Raw genomic sequence first — 23,110 nt, forward strand, 5'->3', positions numbered from 1 at the left:
GTCGAATATGTGTGGTTAACTCATTGTCGATCTGCTAACTACTTCCAATTAACTATTAGTAATCTGCAGCAATGTACAGTATATATCAAGGCTGCAAGCATATACTTTTAGAGCAGGTGTTTGGTGAGCACCCATATCTAGACCATGTATACTGCATCAAGTTTGTGCAAATTCTTTTTGTTCTCTCTCAAACAATTTCTCATTTTTATTTTCTCACACCACACATTGTTTGAACTAAAAAAAATTACAGATCACTTAAACATAACCATTGAAATATGGGAAAAATATTTTGGATTTTTCATGTCATTATATACATATGTATTTCAAGGATTTATTTTGAATTTTAAATAATTTAAATTTTTAATTTACACAAAAAATTCAGAACTAATTTTCCTCCATTCTATTTTGCTTTACTGTATGAGTAATCGCTTCTACATCACACAGTTTGTGAGAACTAAAAAAGTATAAATTCATTTGCTAGCCGTGCCGTCGCCAAGCGTCCAAAGTCTTAAGTCGCGAATATTCACGCGAGCGCACGCGCTACATACACATGTGTGTGGTGCAACCCTATGTGTGTTCTTACCATTTTATATGTCAACAAGAGTTCTCCTTATAAGTTGGTCCAAACTTTCTTCCCTTAGCAATGTAGGACTAAAGTTTGGACATGGCACTGGAGTTTTCAGAATTTTGCCAATGGACCGCCGGTGCCTCAAATGGGCCTCTCTACTTGCTTACTGAGATATTCCACACTATTGTCTATCCATCGGCCTACATACTTGCATGCCATCCCAGCAAAAAAGGCCATGCTGATGCATGCATGGGATAAAGGCAATGCAAGTTATGCATGCTCTAATTTATTTGACACAGGAGTCTGCCCTTACCCACCGGTGGGTACATATCATGCTGCCGCCCCCGGCAGCCAACAACTTGCAGGGTATCTCTATGGCGCTCCTCTATTCCATGGTCGTTGATATATATAGAAACAAATGGTCTCAATTGCTAAAGAGTGCTTGGAGGCTCGCTAGACAACCCGAGAGCCTCCGTTGTCATCGATCGCCACTACCCTGCCTTCCTGCACCGCACCGCCCCGGCGTCGTTCCCTGGCCACCTACCTCCACGGTGTCAACCCCCGACAAATCGTGTGTGTCCGTTGTATTCCTCCGCTTAGCACGCCAAGGTGCATCGCCTCGAGCCTGACCTCCTATACCGCCGCTTCCGCAAGCCCAGGTGCCTGGCCGGGAAGAAACCATGCCACGTGTGGCTGACGGTGATGCACGCCAGTGACTTCGATCCCCTTTCTCTTTGGGACATTTCCGCTCTGCCGCTTGACTGTGGTGGCTCTCACCGGCACGTCCACTCTGCCACCCTTTCTGCATAACCCCACCAGCAAAGACCCAGGGGCGAGCTTGCTGGACCGGCGTCGAGCACGACGTGTCAAAGACCTCGCCGACGTTTGCGCCTCTGTTGGCTGCGAGTTTGTGCCGTCGTCCGGGGCAGCATGGAGCTGGCCATGGACGCGGATGACGGCGCTCAAGGGGAGGAGGGGATGGCCTGTAGATGCTCGACCAAAACAATCAGATCCAGCTTCAGGTAACGGTAGCATAAGGTTCGTCAGTGGATGCAGGCCTGATTACCATCTGAGGTCAGCTCTCCTGGTGAGAAGATTAAGTAGTGAGAACGATAGGACGAAACTGAAGATGGAGTCGTCCTGGAGTTCTGGTGTAAACCTAGGTGGATCCTTTTTTGGGTGGTGAGACCAGCTAGCAACTTGTAAAAGACAGAAACATTTTGACCGTGTTGTGGCGCCATGTGCCAACATCTCACTTGCACTGCAGGAATCGACGTAGACGCCGACGGCCGGCTGCCCTCGGCGTAGCCACGCCTGGCCCTCGGCGTAGCCTCGGCGTCTGGGTCCCTCGGCATAGGCTTCCGTGCCGTCGGCGTAGGCCTGGCCGTCGGCGTACGACGCCTACGCCGATGGTGCAACCTCACCCTCGGCATCGCTGCCCTCGGCGTCTGGCCACGGCGCGTCGTCGCCGTTAACGGAGGTGCATCAGACGCCGACGGCCTTGCCCTCGGCGTAGCCACGCGAAGTGCGCGCCGTGGAGCGACGTGGCGCGTCATGAGGCTGCCATCTGCGGCGTCTACGCCGACGGCCAGACCCTCGGCGTCTGCATGGGCCATGCAGGGGACACGCGGCAAGGTCTACACCGACGGCATAGCCCTAGTGCGTTGGCAGTACGAACCGCCGGACTTGTCACGAGTCATTTGCAACCACTCGACTGACCCAAAGCCACGGTAGCTAGACTCCAAACTACAACCTACAAAAGTTTTACCAAGGTCCAGAACATAAATTCACTTCCAGAAACAAAATGGAGCACCTTAATAAATGTAGGTAGTATACTGCTAGTTTGCTAGCCGCGCCGTCGCCAAACATCTTAAGTCGCCAATATTCACGCGAGCGCACGCGCTACACAGACATGTGTGTGTGGTGCAACTCTATGTGTGTTCTTACCATTTTAGATGTCAACAAGAGTTCTCCTTATAAGTTGGTCCAAACTTTCTTCCCTTAGCAATGTGGGACTAAAGTTTGGACATGCCACTAGAGTTCTCAGTATTTTGCCAATGGGCCACCGGTGCTTCAAATGGGCCTCTATACTCACCCACTGATACGTTCCACACTCTTGTCTATCCATTGGCTTAAATACTTGCATGCCATCCCAACGAAAAAGACCATGTTGATGCATGCATGGGAAAAAGGCAATGCAAATCATGCGTGCTCTAATTTATTTGACATAGGAGTATGCCTTTATCCACCTATGGGTACGTATCATGCTGACGCCGGTGGCAGGCAACAACTTGCTACGGCTCTATATGGCGCTCCCCTATCACATGGTCGTTGATATTATATATAAACATATGATACTCCCTCCATCCCAGTTCGTAAGGCAAAGTTTTAAAAAATATTTGTCCCAAAATAGCTCACCTCCTAGGCACATTTGCATTTAATGTGGGAGTAAAACTGATTCATTTGCATGCAAAAGACTCCTACTTTCGTATCCCACCAATTAAAAGATAGAAAATAAAGTTCTTTTTAATTTTCCAATTAATTGCAGCATTGATGTTAATGTTTTTACATGAAAATTTAGAGCCAATGAGAATTCACCTTGGGCCAAGATATTTGAAAACGTTGCCTTGCGAACTGGGACGGAGGGAGTAGTTGAAGTAGTACGGGCGTAGACCGGAAACATCCAAGCTTTCCATGGTATTAATTAGTACATGAGACTTTCTTCCATTGTGCTGCTAGTAGTACTACTAACCAGCATTTGCCCTGGTGTTAATCAACATAACATAGTATTTCATATTCATCGGATCCCAACAAACGCAACATGTAGCATTACAAATAGATGATCTTGATCATGATAGGTGACACGCGCACAGCACGCGACCGTTGGAAACCCCAAGTGGAAGGTGTGATGCGTACAGCAGTAAGTTTCCCTCAGTAAGAAACCAAGGTTTATCGAACCAGTAGGAGCCAAGAAGCACGTTGAAGGTTGATGGCGGCGGAGTGTAGTGTGGCGCAACACCAGGGATTCCGGCGCCAACGTGGAACCTGCACAACACAACCAAATTACTTTGCCCCAACGTGACAGTGAGGTTGTCAATCTCACCGGCTTGTTGTAATAAAGGATTAGATGTATAGTGTGGATGATGATGTTTGCAGAAAACAGTAAGAACGAGTATTGCAGTAGATTGTATTCGATGTAAAGAATGGATCGGGGTCCACAGTTCACTAGTGGTGTCTCTCCCATAAGATAAATAGCATGTTGGGTGAACAAATTACAGTTGGGCAATTGACAAATAAAGATAGCATGACAATGCACATACATGTTATGATGAGTAGTGTGAGATTCAATTGGGCATTACGACAAAGTACATAGACCGCTATCCAGCATGCATCTATGCCTAAAAAGTCCACCTTCAGGTTATCATCCGAACCCCTTCCAGTATTAAGTTGCAAACAACAGATAATTGCATTAAGTATGGTGCGTAATATAATCAACAAATACATCCTTAGACATAGCATTGATGTTTTATCCCTAGTGGCAACAGCACATCCACAACCTTAGAACTTTCTGTCACTGTCCCAGATTTAATGGAGGCATGAACCCACTATCGAGCATAAATACTCCCTCTTGGAGTTACAAGTAATGACTTGGCCAGAGCCTCTACTAATAACGGAGAGCATGCAAGATCATAAACAACACATAGATGATAGATTGATAATCAACATAACATAGCATTCAATATTCATCGGATCCCAACAAACGCAACATGTAGCATTACAAATAGATGATCTTGATCATGTTAGGCAGCTCACAAGATCTAACAATGATAGCACAATTAGGAGAAGACGACCATCTAGCTACTGTTATGGACCCATAGTCCAGGGGTGAACTACTCACACATCACTCCGGAGGCGACCATGGCGGTGAAGAGTCCTCCGGGAGATGATTCCCCTCTCCGGCAGGGTGCCGGAGGCGATCTCCTGAATCCCCCGAGATGGGATTGACGGCGGCGGCGTCTCTGGAAGGTTTTCCGTATCATGGCTATCGGTACTGGGGTATTCGCGACGAAGACTTTAAGTAGGCGGAAGGGCGGAGTCGGAGGGCTGACGAGGGGGCCACACGCTAGGGCCACGCGGGCCCCCCTTGGGCCGCGCCGCCCTAGTGTGGCGGAGCCTCGTCGCCCCACTTCGTTTCCCTTTCGGTGTTCTGGAAGCTTCGTGGAAAAATAAGCCCACAGGCGTTGATTTAAATCCAATTCCGAGAATATTTCCTTACTAGGATTTCTGAAACCAAAAACAGCAGAAAACAGCAACTGGCTCTTCGGCATCTTGTTAATAGGTTAGTGCCGGAAAATGCATAAATATGACATAAAGTATGTATAAAACATGTGTGTATCATCATAAAACAAGCATGGAACATAAGAAATTATTGATACGTTGGAGACGTATCAATAGGCAGCTCACAAGATCTAACAATGATAACACAATGAGGAGAAGACAACCATCTAGCTACTGCTATGGACCCATAGTCCAGGGGTGAACTACTCACACATCACTCCGGAGGCGATCATGGCGATGAAGAGTCCTCTGGGAGATGATTCCCCTCTCCGGCAGGGTGCCGGAGGCGATCTCCTGAATCCCCCGAGATGGGATTGGCGGCGGTGGCGTCTCTGGAAGATTTTCCATATCGTGGCTCTCGGTACTGGGGTATTCGCGACGAAGACTTTTTATAGGCGGAATGGTAGGTTTAGGGGCGACACGAGGGCCCCACACGCCAGGGCAGCGCGGCCCCACTCTTGGCCGCGCGGCCCTGTTGTGGTGGCGCCTCGTCGCCCCACTTCGTATTCCTTTCGGTCTTCTGGAAGCTTCATGGAAAAATAAGACCCTAGACGTTGATTTCGTCCAATTCCGAGAATATTTCCTTTGTAGGATTTCTGAAACCAAAAACAGTAGAAAACAACAACTGGCTCTTCGGCATCTTGTCGATAGGTTAGTGCCGGAAAATGCATAATAATGACATAAAGTGTGTATAAAACATGTGAGTATCATCATAAAAGTAGCATTGAACATAAGAAATTATAGATACGTTTGAGACGTATCACGCCGTCGTCGTCGGACCTGCCAGCGCACCTGGGGATTCTTTGGGCACTCGCATCTGGAATGTGGTTCGGGAGAGCATGATGAGAATAACCTCAAGTGGGGGGACTTCCAGAGAGCTGATTGGGATACGTGGCATGGCCGTGGTTTTGGCGCTGGTCGTGGAGGAGGTAGAACAAATGGCCATACCGGGTGTGGTCGGGAAGGAAATTTTGGAAGAGATTCCGTGGGGCGTTGAAGAGTTGTTGGTCCATGGAGGCACAATGCTATTGGTGTTGCAAATACTATGAATTCTGACCCGGAGCTCACAGATACAGCAACTAGCCCTGTCAAGGGACAAAATATGGAGGTGGATAAGAATGATGTCATAAATTGTCAAACAAAAAGGCCTTTAGAATTCGGACAAGTGGAGGAGAATGAAAATGAGAAGGCTATGGATGAGAGTGAGTATCCAAACGAGACTGGTGATATGACAGGTAATGGAGCTTTACCAGAGAAAACTGAGACAGAGCAAAAGAAAGAAAGGACAAAAAGGCCAAAGAAGGATGGAGCTGACTCCCCTTCACTAGGATTGGCGGGATCCCTTGAGGGTCCCGTCCGGTTGCAATGAAAATTCTATCTTGGAACTGCCACGGTTTGGGTAATGCCGCGGCAGTTCGAGCGCTTCTTGATGTCTTGAAACGATATAACCCCGATGTGGTGTTCTTGTCGGAGACCCACCTTGAAGAATATCCGACAGAATGTCTTAGGAGGAGAACTTGGATGGACTTCAAGATTGTGCAAGCTTGTGATGGTAGGCGGAGAGGAATCCTATTGTTCTGGAAAAAGGAAGTGAAACTCTATCAAATAAGGGTTGAACCAAATTTTATTGATGTTCGTATTGACGAAGATGCGAATAATAGTTGGAGATTCACTGGAATGTATGGGGAGTTTAAGTGGGAGGAGAAGTATAAGACACGGGACAGAATGAGAGCAATTCATCAAAATAATAATCTTCCTTGGGTTATCATGGGTGATCTTAATGAAATTATGTTTGATCATGAAAAATAAGGGGGGAGGCGACAACCCCCGAGATATATGCAAGATTTTCAAAATGCACTTGAGGACTGTAATCTGCATGATCTTGGTTATGTGGGTGATCTATTTACATGGCGTAGATGAAATATGAGGTCAAGACTTGACAGAGCGGTGGGCAATTCGAGCTGGACTCAAATGCATGGCGACGCTGCCGTGTCCACCTGGAGTACAACCATTCGGATCATGGACCATTGCTGCTTGATACAGAATACCATGGATCAACTAATTCACATCGGCCAATACAGCTAAACAAATTTGAAGCAAAGTGGTTCAGGGAAGAGAACTTTGGAGAAACTATGAGGGAAGAATGGGATGTTGCGGCTGCCTCTGTTGATCCGATCGACGTACTCACGCGCCCGAGGACGATGTATTTCTTGGACCATAGGGTGAAACCGCGCTTGACATCGGCCATTGTCTTCTCATCATCACTTCCAGGAAAATCTGAGATGCAGGAACTTCCTAAGGAAGAATCCGCCTTAGATCTGAAAAATTCAGCGCCCACCCAATCCGCCCCTGAGCAGGAAATTACGGTGGAAGACCAATGCAGATCCGACTGGGTCTCCCAGGTGTTAGAGAAGCAAATATATACCATATTAAAATATCCTTCATAATTAATCAAATGGTACTAATTTGATACTCTAGGAGTATTTTTTGTATAAACTTAATCAAACTTTACACGGTTTGACTTCGAAAAAAATCTTATACGCACTATATTTTAGCATATAGGGATATATAGTTAATATCAATACAAAATGATAAATATTTTGCATTGTAGATTGATACGTCTCCGACGTATCGATAATTTCTTATGTTCCATGCCACATTATTGATGTTATCTACATGTTTTATGCACACTTTATGTCATATTCATGCATTTTCTGGAACTAACCTATTAACAAGATGCCGAAGTGCCAGTTGCTGTTTTCTGCTGTTTTTGGTTTCAGAAATCCTAGTAAGGAAATATTCTCGGAATTGGACGAAATCAAAGCCCAGGGGCCTATTTTCTCACGAAGCTTCCAGAAGTCCGAAGGAGAGACGAAGAGGGGCCACGGAGGGGCCACACTATAGGGCGGCGCGGCCCACCCCTTGGCCGCGCGGCCCTGTGGTGTGGGGCCCCCGTGCCGCCTCTTGACCTGCCCTTTCGCCTATAAAAAGTCTCCGTGACGAAAACCCCAGTACCGAGAACCACGATACGGAAAACCTTCCAGAGACGCCGCCGCCGCCGATCCCATCTCGGGGGATCCAGGAGATCGCCTCCGGCACCCTGCCGGAGAGGGGAATCATCTCCCGGAGGACTCTACGCCGCCATGGTCGCCTCCGGTGTGATGTGTGAGTAGTCTACCCCTGGACTATGGGTCCATAGCAGTAGCTAGTTGGTTGTCTTCTCCTCATTGTGCTTAATTGTCGGATCTTGTGAGCTGCCTAACATGATCAAGATCATCTATCTGTAATTCTATATGTTGCGTTTGTTGGGATCCGATGAATAGAGAATACTTGTTATGTTGATTATCAAAGTTATGCTATGTGTTGTTTATGATCTTGCATGCTCTCCGTTACTAGTAGATGCTCTAGCCAAGTAGATGCTTGTAACTCCAAGAGGGAGTACTTATGCTCGATAGTGGGTTCATGCTGCATTAACACAGGACGATGTGAGAAAGTTCTAAGGTTGTGTTGTGCTGTTGCCACTAGGGATAAAACATTAGTGCTATGTTCAAGGATGTAGTCACTAGTTACATTACGCACCATACTTAATGCAATTGTCTGTTGTTAGCAACTTAATACTGGAAGGGGTTCGGATGATAACCTGAAGGTGGACTTTTTAGGCATAGATGCAGTTGGATGACGGTCTATGTACTTTGTCGTAATGCCCAATTAAATCTCACTATACTCATCATGATATGTATGTGCATGGTCATGCTCTCTTTATTTGTCAATTGCCCAACTGTAATTTGTTCACCCAACATGCTGTTCGTCTTATGGGAGAGACACCTCTAGTGAACTGTGGACCCCGGTCCAATTCTCTTTACTGAAATACAATCTACTGCAATACTTTGTTCTCTTGTTTTTCTGCAAACAATCATCTTCCACACAATACGGTTAACTCTTTGTTACAGCAAGCCGGTGAGATTGACAACCTCACTGTTTCGTTGGGGCAAAGTATCTTGGTTGTGTTGTGCAGGTTCCACGTTGGCGCCGGAATCACTGGTTTTGCGCCGCACTACATCTCGCCGCCATCAACCTTCAACGTGCTTCTTGACTCCTACTGGTCCGATTAAACCTTGGTTTCTTACTGAGGGAAACTTGCCGCTGTGCGCATCACACCTTCCTCTTGGGGTTCCCAACGGACGTGCCAACCACACGCATCAAGCAAATTTCTGGCGCCGTTGCCGGGAGATCAAGACACGCTGCAAGGAGTCTCCACTTCTCAATCTCTTTACTTTGTTTTTGTCTTGCTTAGTTTTATTTACTACTTTGTTTGCTGCACTAAATCAAAATACAAAAAAATTAGTTGCTAGTTTTACTTTATTTGCTATCTTGTTTGCTATATCAAAAACACAAAAAAATTAGTTTACTTGCATTTACTTTATCTAGTTTGCTTTATTTACTGTTGCTAAAATGGCCAACGCTGAAAATACTAAGTTGTGTGACTTCACAACCACAAATAATAATGATTTCTTATGCACACCTATTGCTCCACCTGCTACTACAGCAGAATTCTTTGAAATTAAACACTGCTTTCTTGAATCTTGTTATGCGAGAGCAATTTTAAGTGTTAGTTACGATGATCTTGCTGCCCATCTTAATAATTTTGTTGAATTATGTGAAATGCAAAAGTATAAGGATGTAGATGGTGACATTATAAAATTAAAATTGTTCCCTTTCTCCTTAAGAGGAAGAGCTAAAGATTGGTTGCTATCTCTGCCTAAGAATAGTATTGATTCATGGACTAAATGCAAGGATGCTTTTATTGGTAGATATTATCCCCCTGCTAAAATTATATCTTTGAGGAGTAGCATAATGAATTTTAAACAATTAGATACTGAACATGTTGCTCAAGCTTGGGAAAGAATGAAATCTCTGGTTAAAAACTGCCCAACCCATGGATCGACTACTTGGATGATAATCAAAACCTTATATTCAGGAATAAATTTTTCTTCACGGAATTTATTGGATTCAGCTGCTGGAGGTACCTTTATGTCCATCACTCTTGGTGAAGCAACAAAGCTTCTTGATAATATGATGATCAACTACTCTGAATGGCACACGGAGAGAGCTCCACAAGGTAAGAAGGTAAATTCTGTCGAAGAAACCTCTTCCTTGAGTGATAAGATTGATGCTATTATGTCTATGCTTGTGAATGATAGGACTAATATTGATCCTAATAATGTTCCATTAGCTTCATTGGTTGCACAAGAAGAACATGTTGATGTAAACTTCATTAAAAATAATAATTTCAACAACAATGCTTACCGGAACAATTCTAGTAACAACTATAGGCCATATCCTTATAATAATGGCAACGGCTATGGTAATTCTTATGGGAATTCTTACAACAATAGTAGGAGTTCACCCCCTGGACTTGAAGCCATGCTTAAAGAATTTATTAGTACACAAACTGCTTTTAACAAATCTGTTGAAGAAAAGCTTGGGAAAATTGATATACTTGCTTCTAAAGTCGATAGTCTTGCTGCTGATGTTGATCTTTTGAAATCAAAAGTTTTGCCTAATGAGAATCATCATAATAAAATTACTACTACAGCAAATGCCATTCAAGTTAGAATTAATGAGAATATAAGATTAATGGCTGAACTGCGTGCTAGGTGGGATAGAGAAGAAAATGAAAAACTAGCTAAAGAGAAGAATATAGCTAAAGTTTGGACTATTACCACCACTAGTAATGCTAATGCTACACATGTTGCTGCACCTCCTACTCATACTAATAAAAGAATTGGTGTTAGCAATGTTTCCACTTCGAATGCAAAGCGCGAAAAACTGCCTAAAACTGCTGAAACTGCCTGTGATAAAGCTGCTGAAATTTTTTCCAACATTGGGGATGATGATCCCATTGCTTTAGATTATAATGGTTTGAATTTTGATGATTGCCACATCTCTGAAGTTATAAAGTTCTTGCAAAAACTTGCTAAAAGTCCTAATGCTAGTGCTATAAATTTGGCTTTCACGCATCATATTACAAATGCTCTCATAAAAGCTAGAGAAGAGAAACTAGAGCGTGAAGCCTCTATTCCTAAAAAGTTAGAGGATGGTTGGGAGCCCATCATTAAGATGAAGATTAAAGATTTTGATTGTAATGCTTTATGTGATCTTGGTGCAAGTATCTCTGTTATGCCTAAGAAAATTTATAATATGCTTGACTTGCCACCGCTGAAAAATTGTTATTTGGATGTTAATCTTGCTGATCATTCTACAAAGAAACCTTTGGGTAAAGTTGATAATGTTCGCATTACCATTAACAATAACCTTGTTCCCGTTGATTTTGTTGTCTTGGATATTGAATACAATGCATCTTGCCCCATTATATTGGGAAGACCTTTTCTTCGAACTGTTGGTGCTATCATTGATATGAAGGAAGGGAATATAAAATATCAATTTCCTCTCAAGAAAGGTATGGAACACTTCCCTAGAAAGAGAATGAAGGTACCTTTTGATTCTATTATGAGAACAAATTATGATGTTGACACTTCACCTCTTGATAATACTTGATACACACTTTCTGCGCCTAGCTGAAAGGCGTTAAAGAAAAGCGCTTATGGGAGACAACCCATGTTTTACCTACAGTACTTTATTTTTATTTTGTGTCTTGGAAGTTGTTTACTACTGTAGCAACCTCTCCTTATCTTAGTTTTGTGTTTTGTTGTGCCAAGTTAAGCCGTTGATAGAAAAGTAAGTACTAGATTTGGATTACTGCACAGTTCCAGATTTCTTTGCTGTCACGAATCTGGGTCCACCTCCCTGTAGGTAACTCAGAAAATTAAGCCAATTTACGTGCATGATCCTCAGATATGTACGCAACTTTCATTCAATTTGAGCATTTTCATTTGAGCAAGTCTGGTGCCATTTTAAAATTCGTCAATACGAACTGTTCTGTTTTGACAGATTCTGCCTTTTATTTCGCATTGCCTCTTTCGCTATGTTGGATGAATTTCTTTGATCCACTAATGTCCAGTAGCATTATGCAATGTCCAGAAGTGTTAAGAATGATTGTGTCACCTCTGAATATGTCAATTTATAATGTGCACTAACCCTCTAATGAGTTGTTTCGAGTTTGGTGTGGAGGAAGTTTTCAAGGATCAAGAGAGGAGTATGATGCAACATGATCAAGGAGAGTGAAAGCTCTAAGCTTGGGGATGCACCCGGTGGTTCACCCCTGCATATATCAAGAAGACTCAAGCGTCTAAGCTTGGGGATGCCCAAGGCATCCCCTTCTTCATCGACAACATTATCAGGTTCCTCCCCTGAAACTATATTTTTATTCCATCACATCTTATGTGCTTTTTCTTGGAGCGTCGGTTTGTTTTTGTTTTGTTTGAATAAAATGGATCCTAGCATTCACTTTATGGGAGAGAGACACGCTCCTCTGTAGCATATGGACAAGTATGTCCTTGGTTTCTACTCATAGTATTCATGGCGAAGTTTCTCCTTCGTTAAATTGTTATATGGTTGGAATTGGAAAATGATACATGTAGTAATTGCTATAAATGTTTTGGGTAATGTGATACTTGGCAATTGTTGTGCTCATGATTAAGCTCTTGCATCATATGCTTTGCACCCATTAATGAAGAAATACATAGAGCATGCTAAAATTTGGTTTGCATATTTGGTTTCTCTAAGGTCTAGATAATTTCTAGTATTGAGTTTGAACAACAAGGAAGACGGTGTAGAGTCTTATAATGTTTTCAATATGTCTTTTATGTGAGTTTTGCTGCACCGGTTCATCCTTGTGTTTGTTTCAAATAAGCCTTGCTAGCCTAAACCTTGTATCGAGAGGGAATACTTCTCATGCATCCAAAATACTTGAGCCAACCACTATGCCATTTGTGTCCACCATACCTACCTACTACATGGTATTTTCCGCCATTCCAAAGTAAATTGCTTGAGTGCTACCTTTAAAATTCCATCATTCACCTTTGCAATATATAGCTCATGGGACAAATAGCTTAAAAACTATTGTGGTATTGAATATGTAATTATGCACTTTATCTCTTACTAAGTTGCTTGTTGTGCGATAACCATGTTTACTGGGGACGCCATCAACTATTCATTGGTTGAATTTCATGTGAGTTGCTATGCATGTTCGTCTTGTCTGAAGTAAGGGAGATCTACACTGAGTTGAATGGTTTGAGCATGCATATTGTGAGAGAAGAACATTGGGCCGCTAACTAAAGCCATGATCCATGGTGGAAGTTTCAGTTTTGGACAACAATCCTCAAATCTCAAATGAGAAAATTATTAATTGTTGTTGAATGCTTAAAGCATTAAAAGAGGAGTCCATTCTCTGTTGTCTATGTTGTCCCGGTATGGATGTCTAAGTTGAGAATAATCAAAAGCGAGAAATCCAAATGCGAGCTTTCTCCTTAGACCTTTGTACAGGCGGCATAGAGGTACCCCTTTGTGATACTTGGTTAAAGCATATGTATTGCGGTGATAATCCAGGTAGTCCAAGCTAATTAGGACAAGGTGCGGGCACTATTGGTATACTATGCATGAGGCTTGCAACTTATAAGATATAATTTACATGATGCATATGCTTTATTACTACCGTTGACAAAATTGTTTCATGTTTTCAAAATCAAAGCTCTAGCACAAATATAGCAATCGATGCTTTTCCTCTATGGAGGACCATTCTTTTACTTTCAATGTTGAGTCAGTTCACCTATTTCTCTCCACCTCAAGAAGCAAACACTTGTGTGAACTGTGCATTGATTCCTACATACTTGCTTATTGCACTTATTATATTACTCTATGTTGACAATATCCATGAGATATACATGTTACAAGTTGAAAGCAACCGCTGAAACTTAATCTTCTTTTGTGTTGCTTCAATACCTTTACTTTGAATTATTCCTTTATGAGTTAACTCTTATGCAAGACTTATTGATGCTTGTCTTGAAGTGCTATTCATGAAAAGTCTTTGCTTTATGATTCACTTGTTTACTCATGTCATACACATTGTTTTGATCGCTGCATTCACTACATATGCTTTACAAATAGTATGATCAAGATTATGATGGCATGTCACTCCAGAAATTATCTGTGTTATCGTTTTACCTGCTCGGGACGAGCAGAACTAAGCTTGGGGATGCTGATACGTCTCCGACGTATCGATAATTTCTTATGTTCCATGCCACATTATTGATGTTATCTACATGTTTTATGCACACTTTATGTCATATTCGTGCATTTTTTGGAACTAACCTATTAACAAGATGCCGAAGTGCCGATTCTTTGTTTTCTGCTGTTTTTGGTTTCAGAAATCCTAGTAAGGAAATATTCTCGGAATTGGACGAAATCAAAGCCCAGGGGCCTATTTTCTCACGAAGCTTCCAGAAGTCCGAAGGAGAGACGAAGAGGGGCCACGGAGGGGCCACACTATAGGGCGGCGCGGGCCCCCCCTTGGCCGCGCGGCCCTGTGGTGTGGGGCCCCCGTGCCGCCTCTTGACCTGCCCTTTCGCCTATAAAAAGTCTCCGTGACGAAAACCCCAGTACCGAGAACCACGATACGGAAAACCTTCTAGAGACGCCGCCGCCGCCGATCCCATCTCGGGGGATCCAGGAGATCGCCTCCGGCACCCTGCCGGAGAGGGGAATCATCTCCCGGAGGACTCTACGCCGCCATGGTCGCCTCCGGTGTGATGTGTGAGTAGTCTACCCCTGGACTATGGGTCCATAGCAGTAGCTAGATGGTTGTCTTCTCCTCATTGTGCTTAATTGTCGGATCTTGTGAGCTGCCTAACATGATCAAGATCATCTATCTGTAATTCTATATGTTGCGTTTGTTGGGATCCGATGAATAGAGAATACTTGTTATGTTGATTATCAAAGTTATGCTATGTGTTGTTTATGATCTTGCATGCTCTCCGTTACTAGTAGATGCTCTGGCCAAGTAGATGCTTGTAACTCCAAGAGGGAGTACTTATGCTCGATAGTGGGTTCATGCCTGCATTAACACACAGGGACGATGTGAGAAAGTTCTAAGGTTGTGTTGTGCTGTTGCCACTAGGGATAAAACATTAGTGCTATGTTCAAGGATGTAGTCACTAGTTACATTACGCACCATACTTAATGCAATTGTCTGTTGTTAGCAACTTAATACTGGAAGGGGTTCGGATGATAACCTGAAGGTGGACTTTTTAGGCATAGATGCAGTTGGATGACGGTCTATGTACTTTGTCGTAATGCCCAATTAAATCTCACTATACTCATCATGATATGTATGTGCATGGTCATGCTCTCTTTATTTGTCAATTGCCCAACTGTAATTTGTTCACCCAACATGCTGTTCGTCTTATGGGAGAGACACCTCTAGTGAACTGTGGACCCCGGTCCAATTCTCTTTACTGAAATACAATCTACTGCAATACTGTTCTACTGTTTTTCTGCAAACAATCATCTTCCACACAATACGGTTAACTCTTTGTTACAGCAAGCCGGTGAGATTGACAACCTCACTGTTTCGTTGGGGCAAAGTATCTTGGTTGTGTTGTGCAGGTTCCACGTTGGCGCCGGAATCACTGGTGTTGCGCCGCACTACATCTCGCCGCCATCAACCTTCAACGTGCTTCTTGACTCCTACTGGTCCGATTAAACCTTGGTTTCTTACTGAGGGAAACTTGCCGCTGTGCGCATCACACCTTCCTCTTGGGGTTCCCAACGGACGTGCCAACCACACGCATCATAGATTACACAAATATAGTAGAAGTATGGATACTGAGCGGCACAAAATTTGAAAATTTATCAGACATTTTCATCTTTGTGTAGCCCCAAATAGCCAGAATTTTGCATTAAGTAAACATCCGAGGAAAGTAAAACATTTATTTTATCTAAAAATAGTATAAACTTTATTTGCTAGTTCGATGGCCGCGTCGTCGCTAAGCGTTCAAAGTCTTAAGTCGCGAATATTCACGCGAGCGCACGCGCTACACATGTATGTGTGTGGTGCAACCCTATGTGTGGGGCGCCTGCTCGAGTCCGGGGAGCTGGCGGACGTCACGTTCCAAGTGCGGGGGGCGAGGTACGCCGCGCACAGGATGGTGCTCGCCATGAGGTCCCCGGTGTTCAAGGGGGAGCTCTTTGGGCCGATGAGCGAGAGCGGGTGCATCACGATCCAAGACGTGGGATCCTGCCGTCTTCAAGGTCCTGCTCGACGTCATCTACACGGACGCTTTCCCTGCTGCCATGCACGATCTCAATGAGGACTACAGCCGAGAGCTCGCGCGGCATCTGCTCGCCGCAGCTGATCGGTACGACATGGATAGGCTCAAGGCGTAGTGCGCCAACATCTTGTCAACGAGCCACATCTTGTTAACGAGCCTGAACGTGCACACTGTTGCTACGTTGGCTTTAGCTGATCTGCATGGCTGCCACCAGCTTAAGGATGCTTGTGTTGAGTTCATCATCACATTAGGCATGGACAATGGCTTAGTGCTAACAAGCAGGGAGGATCACCCACACGACCAGCAGCTCGGTTGTTTTACTTTCCTCGGATGTTTCTGCAAGGCAGTCGCCAGCATCCTTAGAATCCACTAAGTTACATAGGAGTTTTTTTTCGAAATGGGGTGGCTTCTGCATCATGACGATGCACACGGTTATTTATTAGAAAAAGTTCAAAGTACTATCGTTTACAACACACGTATCACCGAGGATTGATACAAAATCAACCATCGAAAATAACACATACTATAACTACACATCGATATAGTCTTCTAGTATGTCGCCAACCAACCAACCTGACACAAGATATCCTAAGTGACCATCAGAAGCCGTGTGCTTCCAGAAGCCATGGCATCCCGCGGCCCCTCCGGAGAGAGTAAACTCATTGTCGATCTGCTAACTACTTCCAATTGACTATTAGTAATCAGCAACAATGTACGGTATATATCAATGCTGCAAGCATATGCTTTTAGTACCAAGCACCCATATCTAGATCGCCGTGTATACTGCATAAGTGCAAATTCTTTTGTCCTCTCTCAAAAAATTTCTCATTTTTATGTCTCTCACACCACATATTGTTTGAACTCAAAGATTTGCAGATCACTTAAACATAACAATTGAAATGTGGGAAAAATATTTTGAATTTTTCATGTCATTATCTATATATGTATTTCAAGAATTTATTTTGAATTTTAAATAATTTAAAATTTAAATTTACACAAAAAAATTCCGAACTATTTTTTCTCCATTCTATTTGTTTTTTTAGTGACTTGCAAAAAAATCTAATCAAAATATTATGTAATTAAAGAGATAAAAAAATAAAAGGACAAAAAATGAGAAGGCACACTTTTCCCGTTATGTCATACTTAATCACACAAGTTTCTAACTTCAATAGGTACTAGATTAGTGACAGAGTATTGTGTGTTCCTACAGTATGCATAGTAACCCAACGAATGCTACGGTATTGTGATCTTTTGCCGGATGTACTGAAATTGTTAGAAATGTCTTTCTTCGTGCATGTGGTTGCCCTCTGATTCGTTTTGTTATCTGCTTTTAGATTCATGCCGCAAGTACTTCATTTGGTTCATATTACTTGATGCTAAAATAGTTGTATCTATAACTAAAATGTGTCTAGATACATTTATATTAGCATCAACTAATATGAATCGGAGAGAGTAACATTAAGTTTTGTTGTGTTTCAAAAATCTGAAACCTAATGATTTCAATCGCTGTCTGAAATTGTATAATCAATGAATGTGGTACTGCTCACCGCTCCCTGTTTCTGAATTTTGTTGCAAGTTGTAACAACATGAAGTTCGCACTCAAAGAAGTTGGAGATGATAAACAGCTAACTAATGGTCGCAATGGCAGCCACGCTCACAACCAGCTCCTGACTTACATCCATCTCCGTCCAATGAAACCGAGATGGGCACAACATCCTCGATGTACAGCGACACGGACAGGGCGACGGCGGCCGCGATCGAGATAGCTCCGGAGACATGGACCTGACGGCAGAACTCCCCCGCCAACTTGCAGACGCCGTTGAGCCTCTGGCCGCAGGAGCCGAAGTCGTCCACGGCAAACGACATGGCCGACGACGAGTAGAGGAGCACCTGCGCGGCGGTGTCGACGAGCTGGGCCAGCGACTTGGCCGCCTTCGCCTCATGCTCCCCGATGTTGCCGCGCACCTTCGTCGTCGTCAGGTACACCGCCAGCGCCTGCAGAGCTGCGGATACCACGTTGGCGGCCAATGAATACCTCAAGGAGCTGTAGTCGCTGTAGGAGACGTTGCTCGCCGGAGTCGGAGCGGGGCTCCCGGTGGTCGAGGCCGAGGCCGAGGCCATCATGACCGTTGACGCCACCGAAAGCGCCACCGTGGCGATGCGCAGCGCGAGGCTGGTCGCGTTCGAAGCGCCGGACTTGTCACGAGCCATGGCAAGGAGTGGTTCGTTCGGACTTGAGACCAAGTACAACTGTACAAGCATGAGCAAGAGTGCAAGACTAGCTAGAGAGGAAGAGCCTGTAATTGTAAGGCCGGGCTCTGCGCGCGAGCGTGAGAATTGTGAAAACATATTAGGTCCTATTCGCAGGAATAGAGTAACAATGATTGACACTGAATGATCAAGTTGTGTACTATTTTGAAGTCTCATATATATAAATGATTAGTACGGGTAGGTCTTATCCCAACATCAAGATGATGACATTTATATTGTGGGCTTTGCTACACAGTGCCCAGGCACTATTTGGTCTTACGGGGTGCCCCACCCAAAAATAGAAAAAGGACTGTATCTGCCCGTCCCAAAATAGAAAGTTTCCCCCCCCATCGCACGCACACACCAGTTATTTCCAGAAAAACCAAACAACAGAAAGGGAAAGTGGTCCCGTCACCTGATAGTGACACATTAACAGAAGAGAAAAATGTGGCCTAGGACCACTTTTTCTCGCTTAGTTTCCGGCACGGTAGAGTGCGCCCCAGTCAGAACCAGAAATTACATGCATATTTTTTGGAGAAGCACTAGATTTACTCCACCAGGCGCACCAAAGCAAAGCAAGCATCAGGATAAAAGTTTGTTTCCGCAAAAAATACATCCTAATCTAGACGAGGTTTACCAGATTCAAACTAAGAAAACAGAAGGAAAATAGATACACACAATGTACACCTCCTAAATCCAACTACACTAAAGACGGACAGAGTGTACAGACGAGAACTGATCCAAAATCAAACGAACCCTTTCCAACTTTGTGCACCGATAAGAACTGAATGTACTTTCTTAGTATTTTTTGCTTTCTCCAAGTGTAGACCGCCATGGTTTATTAACTGTAACAAAGTGACAAGCATACATGTTAGTAAGACATAGTTGGTGTTGTACTGTATAAACAGAAATTCAGTAATGAGACTAGCAACTTTTACATAATAAGCTAATTCTGAAAAGTAGAAATAGATGAACTGGATGTATCAAAAAGTGTAGCTACAAGCTAATTAGATGTAAAAAAAATACTAATTAGATGTAACAAAATGCTAATTATATGTAATAAAATCCAGAGATATCCAATTGCATGTTACATGTAACAAAATAGTGCTTACATGTAACAAAATAGTATTTAGATGTAATAAAATTTAGAGATTTATGCAAACCAAATCGACGGATGCAACAAAATACAAGAATCTATGCAAAAACTACATGTTGGATCTAAAAATACATAGAACGGGATCAAGAGATACTATCCTAGTTCAAATAATACTATGCTACTGCCCTATAACCAGATCAACCTAAAAAGTGTTGAAGGCACCTCCCGGCAAGCAGCTACCCGGGCTCAGCTGATAAACTCAATAGAAAGTGCAGCAAAGCCTCATTGTTTTGCCGTTGATTTTCCTAGGAAAATACTTCTTTTCATAGAAAAACGCTAGCTTGGTGTCTTTATGTTTTGCCCAGGCCCTAGAACAGCAAGTAGTAAGCAATCATGCAGATTTCAAGCAGACACAGTACATCACTACATTAGCAACAAACAGCTACCCACAACGCAAGTAGTAGCAGACTAGCAGTAATATAGCACATCCGCAACTACCACCGGCAGCACAAAGCGTAGAGACATGGCGGAGAAGCAGAGATATATAAATCGAGCGGAAGCGGAGGGAGAAGATGGAGCCCTCCTACACCTAGCCATGCGGCTCGATCAAACAGAACATCCTAACACAAACATGTTACATGAAATCATGAAGATATGGATGAACAAAAAAGAAGTCATAAGATGCTGAAGTAAATTGCATTTGGACACACAAAAAGCTACAAGAAAATAAGCACCTAATCGAGACAGGAATTCATGACATTCCTAGTCGGCGACGGTGATTATTGGATGGGTGTGGCTGGGCTTGCCAAGGGCCTGCGCAAGGCAGACTCGGCATACCTACTTGTGGTGGTCGTGCAGTCCGACATGCCCGAGTCCCACCGCAGCATCCTCGTCTCCAAGGCTGCATCGCCCGCGAGATCAACAAACTGCGAACGCATGGATCATGGCCGTACCGTGGAAGCATATCCGCACCGCGACCCGTGGAACCGACCACCGCCGAGGCAGAGCCTAGGCAGCAACCATGCCGCCGATGCCCGCCTCAGATCTTGACAGTAAGGAGTAGCGCTACCGGCAGCAGAAGCACAACCAGGTCTTCCTCCACACCGCAAGCTCCTCCCACCGCCCACGTTCCCCCATCTTGGCCTCTCGCCATCGACGCGCCGCCCTTTCTCAACCACCAGGGACCACGCGTGTCGCCTCCCCTGCTCGTGGGGGTGCTCCACCCGACGATCACCAGGAGGAAGGGAGGCTGAGGACGGGTGGTGGATAGCCCCGGCGTTGGGATTAGGTTGGCCGATGTGTGCTCCTGCCTGTGCCGCTACGCCGCCGCAGATAATCGATTGGAGAGTGGGGATGGAGATCAAGGAGAAGAAAACGAACAAGAATGGGGAAATTTTGGAGCTCCACTTACACGTGCGCGCTGGCCACCAAAAGCCGTCGGACCTCACCCACCGCTTTCAATCGACCACCCATTTCTAATCCGATGACTCACGCGCATGAGCACCGTGTAAGACATGCTCCTGCCTGTGTCGGGTACATGATTCCTTTGATTTGTTACGCCCATCAACGCGCAGGAAAAAATAATACATGCTATGAAAGAAACAACAAAACCTGGGGTGGGGGGGGGGGGGGGGTGGGGAATATATCCTGAGTATATACTTTTAGATGGCGGAATGTATTAATTAGCACACAAATAATCTGAAAACCTAGCCCAGGATGGAAAATATACATCCTATGAGCGGACAATCTGAAGACCCATATGCCCTTATTACCAAAAACTAAATATTGTACAATTACAGTAGCATGATTAACACTGAAAAACTACTCTATCTTCCATGAACTAACACCACCGAACAAAAAGAAACTGGACCAGACAGCCAACATCAATTTGTATGCATGTACAAGAACATGTGAGCAGATGCGGATACATAGCGAGACAGTTTGACTGTCAGTCGGGGAACTCAGCTTACAAATTGATGTTGAGTGACAAAAAATACATCCTACATGTGTCGCATAAACTAACTACTCCCTCCGATTCATATTACTTGCCACTAGTGTGGATGTACCTATACCAATAATATGTCTAAATACATATATATGGATCGGATACATAATTCTAAGATGTATAAATTGTTCAAATATACATCCAGTGGGATGACAAAAGCAGGTCCAAAGCAGGTTCAGTAATTTCTTCTGATTTATACAAACGAACAAGTGTATAGAAAATACATCCTATGAGCGTACATATACTACTTCCAATATGCCTAAGATGTATAAACTACCAAAATTGTACATCCTACAATTAACATATACCTGAAAAAGTTCGGATGTACAGATACACTGAACTGGACATATAGCAATCTAAACTGTAACTACATGGACGCATATCTGTGTGGCTACTAGAAGAGAACCTAATTACTACACACAGAACAACTAGATCATTCTCATCCATGGGTAAAAATCGAGCACAGCTGCCTGATTTAGATGGGCAAAAACATGGGTACATAAGAAATTAGCACCGCCATGACCAAAATCGAACTCGCGTCGACCAAACGCCGCCCCCAAAATCAACATGAGCATGCAGGAAATCAGAGAGGAACGAAGGACTCACCAGCGCCTCTACGCGGATGCTCTCCTTTGACCACTATTACGATGACGGTCGCGACGCCACAATAGCGTCGAATATATCCTGGAGCAGCGGCGAAGATATCCTTCACCAAGGACCTCGCGCCGCCTCAGAATCGTCGGATTGGCGGCGCCCCGCCGCAGACAGGACCCTCCCAGAACGGCCTCACCCGCGCCCGAACTCCTTGATCCGCTTCTCCGCGCCGACCAAACTGGTCCACCACTACTCGAACCAACCAGGGATACTCCGCCGAGGATTTTCGTCAGACCGCTCGCCCCCGACAAGGTTGAATCAGCGGTGGAGATCGGGAAGGGACGTCGAGGAGGGGCGAGCAGAGAGGAGAATGGGGATGAACTGGAACGGGCACGGGAAAAAAAGAGAAGAGGAAGGGAAATTCTACTAGCGATGTTTTGGACGTTACTGTCTTTTTTCCTTTGGATCGTTAGATGGGGATCTGACGGACCGGACTAGGGAGCACCGTGGTAGACAATACAGTGCCCAGGCAAGAAATAGAAATTGCGTTATATTGTTGATGAGATAACGTTGGTTAATCGATTAAGGTAGCTCGGTAGGTTGGCAACTTGCTCGAACGTAGCATTCCAAATTCTGTAATCTTCATGTCTAGTATTTGATTCGATAGGAACTTCTCTTCTCTCATTAATGAATACACTGATTGAAGGTCTATGATTGACTTAGTAATTCTGTTTAATTAGTTTATATATAGTTCGAACTGCATGTTCTTCAATTATTATCTCATTATACAATTGCAAGTACTAATTACAGGATGCATTGTGTGACTTCTAACAGATGTTGGTTATGATCAACTCGGGGCTCTTCTAATATTGTAGAGCGGTACAATTGAACATGTTATGTTTAGTATAGCCAGCACGCATGTATGGCCAGGTAAGCAGGTACATCGTCATGCCAAATTAATTAAAATGCAACTACTATTTTGTTTTTTACAATACTCACTCCTTGCCATAATATAGTCTCTAATGGTTTCT

General features: G+C 44.0%; 1 protein-coding gene and 1 long non-coding RNA gene across 2 annotated transcripts; both read right to left on the reverse strand.

The window, feature by feature from the left end:
• Window positions 1-17,763: 17,763 nt before the first annotated feature.
• LOC127309815 (CASP-like protein 1U3) lies at window positions 17,764-18,345 on the reverse strand. Its single transcript, XM_051340537.1, has one exon. It carries the CDS (start codon window positions 18,343-18,345, stop codon window positions 17,764-17,766), a length of 582 nt encoding a protein of 193 aa, XP_051196497.1.
• Window positions 18,346-18,751: 406 nt separating this feature from the next.
• LOC127305334 (uncharacterized) lies at window positions 18,752-22,580 on the reverse strand. The gene is made up of 2 exons (XR_007853835.2): window positions 22,092-22,580; window positions 18,752-19,229 (listed from the first exon to the last, which is right to left on the reverse strand). It is a non-coding gene; the product is annotated as an uncharacterized lncRNA (long non-coding RNA).
• Window positions 22,581-23,110: the final 530 nt, after the last annotated feature.

This window comes from Lolium perenne, chromosome 6 (genome assembly GCF_019359855.2).
Source record: "Lolium perenne isolate Kyuss_39 chromosome 6, Kyuss_2.0, whole genome shotgun sequence".
NCBI classification, from domain to species: domain Eukaryota; kingdom Viridiplantae; phylum Streptophyta; class Magnoliopsida; order Poales; family Poaceae; genus Lolium; species Lolium perenne.

Coding starts and splice junctions, on each gene's coding strand:
- LOC127309815 (XM_051340537.1), bottom strand. CDS start 18,345: ATGGCTCGTGACAAGTCCGGCGCTTCGAACGCGACCAGCCTCGCGCTG.